Here is an 8,621-nt window from a genome sequence, read left to right as displayed (position 1 = left end):
ACGACACTGGGCCAATTGTGCACCGCCCTACGGGACGCCCAAACATGGCCGGTTGTGATACAGCGTGGATTCGAACCAGGGTGTCTGGAGTGACGCCTCTAGCACGGAGATGTAGTGCCTTAGACCACTGCGCCACTCGGTAGCTCTTCAAACAGTGGTTGATGCATGCAGTGAAATAACTGGCATGACTGGAAAACAAACCAGGGGGAAAGCGGCTTTCTTTCGCTAGTCCAGTGCATACAGATGACATGTTATTTTCCCCTACCCCTGTTCCTGCCCATTTGATAACCGGCTATTCTAAATCTAAACAAATTTGGCATAATAGTAAAGACAAGATTCAATTGAGAATAGTGAAAATATGATCACTATGAGAGGCAAGGAACCGAGCGCAAGCTTTTTTTGCTACTTTCTCAGATCATCAATAGCCTATAGTCGCATCATGCAGCCCAAATTGTTTGATTTCCATGACATTCTAAGATTTGTCAAATAACTCTAAATCTAGCATATAGGTCCTGTTTCAACTGATCACTTTTACGCTCAACATAGCCAATTCATATGCGCACTCGCTCCGGAATGGGAAAAATATCCTGTCTATTTTATTCAGCTAGTTCAATTATATTCTTCTGACTATAAAATCATATAAAATAATGGCACGGCACTTATACGCATATCTTGTCAGCTAAATGAACAAGACTACAGCCAGCAAGATAACATACAATAGGCCAACTCATATTCTGTTCTTCTGAAATAAATGTTCTTCATATCATGTTTCTTTCGACCTGCCTAAAATAAAGAAAGGATTTATTGTGATGGTGTACACTTTTTTAAATGTTCCAAAGGGCGCATCAGTGGATTGTATGTGTGGAGGCCTGGAGATGCTAAAATGTGTTTATGTTCATTAACAGTCAATTACCGTGAGACTGGCAGTCTTTTGGTAAGAATCTCTATAACTACAAATGCCATGATGATCTGGACGAGACTGCCGAATCGAGGCAAAAGTAATAATCTCTGGATTAACTATCCTATATATGCCATTTAGCAGACACTTTTATCCAAAGCAGTTTACAGTCATGCATGCATACATTTTACATATGGGTGGTCCTGTGAATCAAACCCACTACCCTGGCATTACAAGCACCGTGCTCTACCAACTGAGCTACACAGGACCATTACTATGTAAAGTTAGCTACATTTAGTAATTAATAAATTGGCCCAAATTTTTTTTATGGACAATTCTGTGAACTGTCTCGTGAAGTTTTAAATTGACACAATACCTGTTAGCAAAGGTATCAGCTAGAGATGATGTGTAGGAGCTTGCATGATGTCTACTTGAGAATATATATTGAGAAATGTCACCTTGTCCAAGAGAGATTTACATGGTTATCAAAACGTCACGCCATGGTAAGCCTACACAAAACCCAGCCCTTATTTTAAGTGTTTCTAAAATCCCCTATGGGAAAAATTAATGGTGGAAAAACGATTGGAACCATTTCCCTGTTTGACCGCTAGGTTTTATGGGTATTATGACACCTCCACTCTGGGGCTCTATGCCTCTTAAGCAGGTTGACATTTATTGGGATGGGTCCTTGAGGCAGAACTGAGCAATTTCCGCTAGATGGGACAGCTGTCAAAATTGGCTGTATTGTAAAAATGTATGCACACAAAAATGAAAGTAAAGACTCACCCATTTTGAATGTTATATTGTTTTTGTGCATCTCTGAGCAATGTTTTATCGATTCCGGGGGTCATTTCATGTAGGCTATCTGAGCTATTGTCGTTCAAGCAGGCAGAAATTAGGCCCGTATGATATAGCATTGCAATAAAGCCACTCTTAACTACACTGGAAGTTAATAGGAATATTACATTTAGATCATCAAAATGTTTATCATACATGTCAGATTTTAATACTGGCCGATGTTATAACGTGGGAGGGTGTCTTCTCTCGAATGAAAGATATCATCTTTTTTGCGATATTCTAACCTCGAGAAATGTGTCATTTAACAGAGGGTCCACCACATTTCTCCTAATTGTTTTATCAACTGTTACTAATGATCCTCAAGAACAACCACACAGCCGTGGCGGCGTTTACAGAAGAAGCAAATGAAGGTAAACAAAACAATGAAATTAAATGGAATGATAATGTAGACTATACCAACTGAAGGGAGCTAACAGTAAATTGGCAGTTGAATATGTGGCTATTAGGCCTGCAGACGGTCGATACTGACAGTGGATAATATTTAACATAATAGAAATAGGAAACAGAAAAAGTCAGGGTAGCCTATAATTAAGACATTTGAGAGTGCCTATTCCAGCAAGTTAAAAGGCCGTAAAATTTTAATTCATAAACTTTAAAGTTGATATGCTTCAGTTTGCTGTCATATGACTGGTTTTGTCTCCAGTGATTATAAGATGAAATATATTGAACAAAAATATAAAAATATATTTTTATGGAGTTAGTCAATTTAAATATATTCATTAGGCCCTAATTTATGGATTTCACATGATTGGGCAGGGGCGCAACCATTGGTGGGCCTGGGAGGGCATAGGCCCACCCACTAGGGAGCCAGGCCTAGCCAATCAGAATGAGCTTCTCCCCTTAAAAGGGTTTTATTACAGACAAGAAATACTCCTCATTTTAGAGTGCCCTTTTATTGTCCCCAGCATAATGATCAAGCTGTTTAATCAGCTTCTTGATATGCCATACCTGTCAGGTGGATGGATTAGCTTGGCAAAGAATAAATGCTCACTAACACGGATGTAAACACATTTCTGTACAAAATTTTAGAAAAATAAGCTTTTTGTGAGTGTGGAAAATTTCTGGGATCTTTTATTTCAGCTCATGAAACATGGGATCAACACTTTACATGTTGCGTTTATATTTATGTTTGGTATATATCTAAATCAAGTCATTTATATTTACAATTCCCTTACCCAAACATATTACTAATTTACCTAGCTCTTATCAAGTTGTAAATTACAGTGCATGGAGAATGGTGTCATTTCAGTCAAAAAAAATTAAGTAGATGCTTTTTCCACTTGGAACCGGTAGGTTCACTAGACCTTATTCACGGTTTCCTTGTGTGTAAGGTGGTGGAATTATTAGGAAATTAAGTCAAGGTCAGAATACTGTGTATCTGTAGACACCTCCACCACACCTTTATTTATCTGATCTCCACCCAAATGAATAGCAGGTGAATAGTATGCTATTCTCATGCTTAAATTCAAGCCCAGAATACGCATATAGAGAAAAGTTCATGCGTGAATTGCGCTCCATTTACGTAAGCTTAACTCAGGTCGGAATCAGACCTAGAGTGATTTGCTATTTTGTGGTGGTTTGATCAAACCCATCTGTACGAGTGCTGATGACAAAGGAAAGCATTTCCATTTCAGTATGCACGTATAGCAGGAAGTAAATATGGCAAGGAAATGGTGGGCAGTGTGGGTGGGGCGAGATGGCAAGTTTTCTCTTTTTATAATGAGGATCTACCCAAATCTGATAGAGGATTTAGCAGTTTCCTGGATGGCAGACATAAGACAGTGCATCCAACATCCCAACGCTGACAGACTTCAAACTTAATTAGCGCAAAATAAAAACCATTGCATGAATAAAAAGGACTTGAATTATAAGGAGTGAGTTATAAAAAGGAGTGAATTATAAGGTAATGCAAACTGGAGCTGAAATTCCAGTAGACATTAGTCGGCCACTGAGATATTGTCTCGGTACCTCAGTCATCTTAATACGATTTCCAATACCTGTAAGACTATGACCTGCAATGGGCTTTGCTTCCTGGCATGTAATACTATCTGGCAAATTGTCCAATAATACAGAACAGCTAGGCAGTTCAACTATATCAGGAGTGTTTCAAATTACATTTGAGTGATCCACTGGAAACTCAAAATAGGTATCCTATTGAGGTGATCGTCCGGTGGTGGTGCACTCCAGAGGAAATGGAACAAAATAACCATAATTAAATACTGCAGAGGTCACTAATATCTTAATATCGTTAGCAACCACTGTCTGTGCAGCATGGATTTATTTAGATAATTGTTTAAGGGAAATCATTTTTATGGGAGTCAACTCAGGACACTGAGATAAGTCAGTCACACTATATTTCATCCAGGGCACACACAATATCATGTCAAGTTATGAAAACAAATGTCCTTGATCGTTATTTGAGAAATGTAAATTAGTAGGGCATCTTAAAAAGCCATGCAATAATATAGCAATAACTGAATGTGTAATGAAAATGCTCTTCAAAATACTAGACAGTGAGTGAAGTTATATATTTGTAGGAACCTTCTTTTGTGACTGAAGCCATTTTAATGGTACTGTTTTATATGATGACCTATAACAGCATACTCAATTTAACATGGCAATCACAGGAAGTGCATCTGCAGCACAATAAATCCACTTAATTCACTTTGGTGATTAATCACGTCTGGCATTCGTGGAACATTGGTGATGTTTCTGTGATCTAAGAGACTTCCTCTTTACCGTAAGAACCAGCAGAGACCTCAGTTGGCCACAAAGGCCAAGCATGATAACAGAGGCCAGTGGGCAGGGTGGTTAAGATTCTCTGGCCCACAACCTTTGTCAATTAATACATCGTAGTATGGTTGGGAGTTGTCCTAGATTTCTGTGTGTAAGTTGGGGTATCTTTTCAGCAGGATAGTAGCTTGTTTGGGTTGAAGGCGTCCACTCTGGCCGATGGTGTGTTGCTCTGATTTATTTTTCACTGCAATCTGTAAGGAAATACATAGAAGAAAGACTTATGGCCTCATTCAATACTGTATTTTGTGTTATAGACATGTATAATGTTTTAAACATTTTATAACTGCCTTAATTTTGCTGGATCCCTGAAAGAGTAGCTGTTGCCTTGGGAGCAGCTAATGGGGATCCATAATAAATACAAATACTAATTAATTTAAAAACATATCGGCTTGAGATACACTACATGACCAAAAGTATGTGGACATCAGCTCATCGAACACCTCATTCCAAAATCTTGGGCATTAATATGGAGTTGGCCCCCCCTTGCTGCTATAACAGCTTCCACTCTTCTGGGAAGGCTTTCCACTAGATGCTGGAACATTGCTGTGGGGACTTGCTTCCATTCAGCAACAAGAGCATTCGTGAAGTTGGGGCACTGATGTTGGGCGATTAGGCCTGGCTCTTGGTCGGCGTTCAAATTCATGCCAAAGGTGTTGGATGGGGCTCAAATCAAAATCACATTTTAATTGGTCCCATACACGTGATTAGCAGATGTTATTGCGGGTGAAACGAAATGCTTGTGCTTTCAGCTCCGACAGTGCAGTAATATCGAACAAATTACAACATATACCCAATACACACAGATCTAATTAGGAATGAATTAAGACTATACATATGAATGAGCGATGTCAGAGCGGAGCGGACTAAGATACAGTAGAATAGTATAGAAAACAGTATATACACATATGAGATGAGCAATACAAGATATGTAAACATTATTAAGTGAATGAGATACCATAGAATAGTATTGAAAAAGTATATACACATGAGATGAGCAATGACAGATATGTGTCTCCTCCACCGGTGATGTTTTGGGTCGGCCTCTGGAATAAGTTCAATTGCTCTGGGGAGAGTGAACAAAGATCTTCTCCAGGGAAGTCGTATTCCTGGTCGTAATGCTGACACTTCTAGTGAGTTACCGCCGCTCTAATATCCAATAGTTCTTCCCGGCTGTATTTTATGACACAATACATTTCCTGAGCTAATAATGTAAAAAAAAAAAAAAAAAAAAAAAAAAATAATATATATATATATATATATATATATATATATATATATATATATATATATATATATATATATATATATAAATAGTACATAAAAAAACAAAATACTGCAAAGTTTCCTAAGAGCTAGTCGCGATGCTGCCATATCCGTTGGCGCCATCTTCATCTGAGGTCAGGGCTCTGTGCAGGTCAGTCAAGTTCTTCCACACTGATCTCGACAAACCATTTCTGTATGGACCTCACTTCGTGCACAGGGGCATTGTCATGCTGAAATAGGAAAGGGCCTTCACCAGACTGTTGCCACAAAGTTGGAAGCACAGAATCGTCTAGAATGTCATTGTATACTGTAGCGTTAAGATTTCCCTTCACCCAGGGACCTAGCCCGAACCATTAAAAACAGCCCCAGACCATTACTCCTCCCCCACCAAACTTGACAGTTGGTACTATGCATTCGGGCAGGTTGCATTCTTCTGGTATCTGCCAAACCCAGATTCGTCCGTCGGACTGCCAGATGGTGAAGTGTGATTCATCACTCCAGAGAACGCGTTTCCACTGCTCCAAAGTCCAATGGCGGCGAGCTTTACACCACTCCAGCCGACACTTGGAATTGCGCATGGTGATCTTAGGCTTGAGTGCGGCTGCTCGGCCACGGAAACCCATTTCATGAGGCTCCCAACAGTTATTGTGATGACGTTGCTTCCAGAAGCAGTTTGGAACTCGGTAGTGGGTGTTGCACGAGGACAGACAATTTTTGTTCTGTGAGCTTGTGTGGCCTACCACTTCCCGGCTGAGCTGTTGATGCTCCAATATGTTTCCACTTCACAATAACACCACTTACAGTTGCCTGGGGAAGCTCTAACAGAGCAGAAATTTGACGAACTGACTTGTTGGAATGTTGTCATCCTATGACGGTGCCACGTTAAAGTCACTGAGCTCTTCAGTGAGAACATTCTACTGCCAATGTTTGTCTATGGAGATTGCATGGTTGTGTGCTTGATTTTATATACCTGTCAGCAATGGGTGTGGCTGAAATAGCCAAATCCACCCATTTGAAGTTGTGTCCACATACTTTTGTAAATATAGTGCATTTATTCACATTTCTAAATAATGTATTACTCCTCGTAGACACTAAAATGAAAGCGTAATTAAGCTAATAACTTGTTATCCATCTGTGCAGCACTATAGTAGCATGCTGTAGCTGGGCACCTCAGCTGAGGAGGGGAAATTAGCCCTGAAACAAATAAAAAGCAAAATAGGCGGGAAGACCCTAAAGGAAACTGGGCAGGGGGAGAGTTTTGTTATGACTCGTCTCAAGCCAGTAAACGGCAGAGAAAATGATGTTACCCATGCTGTCTAATTACCTTGGCCCTTGTCTCCTAGCAAAATGTTTAATGACGAACATAACAGTGCTGACCTAGTTTAAAACAACAGGGGGTCGGGAGAGAGGGGTGTGTGCAATAAGCCTGGAGCAAGGATTTCCTGTACAATGTGAGTAGCAGCAATATACCTGGGCTTTCTCAACACACTTATAGAAGGACTGCATTTCATTGGAGCAGAGGGTGTCGACGAAGTTGTTCTGCTTCCAGCACGCCATCATCATGGACATCTCTGTGACACATGTGGCCTCTGTGGGAAAACAGTGTAATCACTTTCCAATGCTGTTGTCAAAATTATAAGGTACTACTAATTCAGCATGCTGATGACTGATCTACAATGATTTCAAGAGTGTGTCATTTATGCACATTGTAAATAAGAGATGTAACAGTCAACACAGCCGACCAATCAGAGTGTAGAGGGCTGGGGCACGTTCAGTAGACAGAACAGTGTGCAATGTTTAATTCCACCGAAACTATACTGTACTGAATGTACAACCTGGGGGGAATTCATTCCGCCTATTATGTTCCAAAACGTTTCTTAAAACAGAAGCAAATGAAACATGGAGGAACCTAGCTGAATTTCTCAAATAGAAACTCGTTTTAGTTGCAAAACGTTTTGCCACTGTTTGGCGGAATGAATACACCCCAGTTGAAGAACGACGTGATTATGGTGGGCCAGGGGGCGATCGTGTGTTCTGTGTACTGCACGAGATTGCGATTTAAAAATGGTCATTCACACCCATATTGATAAGGTCACACCTTGCAAACCGCTAGCAAACGTACCTCAAGACCGTTGAAGAACGGTGCGCACCGTTTAGGGGAAACGTGTCGTTCAGTACAAATCGTAAAGCAATAAATAACAAAACGTGCAATTAGCTAACTAAATGTACTGGGCTGTTGGCTGTGTTATGTCTACAGCCGTGTCCACTGGATAGAACATGTCATTACACAGGTTACTTTGGAAGCCTTAAACAGAAAAGCCTTACCCCCTTTTTTAATTTTCCTGTTGGCGACCTCATCTTTCAGAACAAGCGGCTTGTTGGGTTTCAGAACCGGCTTTTTGTGCTTTCTGCTCAACATCCGACTGACCTTCTCCTGAAGTGCAGTCCCACCTTGCATCGCCATTGCGGCTTGCACAATATAATTATCACACGTAAATAGCGAAAATAAAAATGTAATATCTTGCTTTCACAATAAACTATCGCAAAACAGCCTAGATACGTGAATTAGTATTTTCTCTAACATCATTTCCTCATAAGACACAAACGTGGAGCGCCATCTTTGGTCGTATATTGCTGTTACTGTAGTAATGACTATGTTGTGACCACGCATTACGAAAGATTAACGTAAAGCGTTTGTAGTTTTCTGTGGTCTAATGAGCTGCACATTTTAAATATATTTAAAGCGGCAAAATGCGATTGGTACTTCCATTTTTGGACTTATATACTCATTGATTCTTGAAGTATA

At 40.0% G+C, this 8,621-nt stretch overlaps 1 protein-coding gene across 1 annotated transcript; it reads right to left on the bottom strand.

Moving 5' to 3' along the window:
* Window positions 1-4,301: 4,301 nt before the first annotated feature.
* chchd1 (coiled-coil-helix-coiled-coil-helix domain containing 1) lies at window positions 4,302-8,408 on the bottom strand. Its single transcript, NM_001140799.2, is given in 3 exon segments — window positions 4,302-4,743; window positions 7,286-7,404; window positions 8,141-8,408. Coding segments are annotated over 3 exon segments (372 nt in total). The 5' UTR covers window positions 8,280-8,408; the 3' UTR covers window positions 4,302-4,629.
* Window positions 8,409-8,621: the final 213 nt, after the last annotated feature.

This window comes from Salmo salar, chromosome 18 (genome assembly GCF_965601325.2).
Source record: "Salmo salar chromosome 18, fSalSal1, whole genome shotgun sequence".
Lineage (NCBI taxonomy): Eukaryota > Metazoa > Chordata > Actinopteri > Salmoniformes > Salmonidae > Salmo > Salmo salar.
Note: the sequence above shows the minus strand (reverse complement) of the source record. Positions and strands in the feature narration are given on the sequence as shown.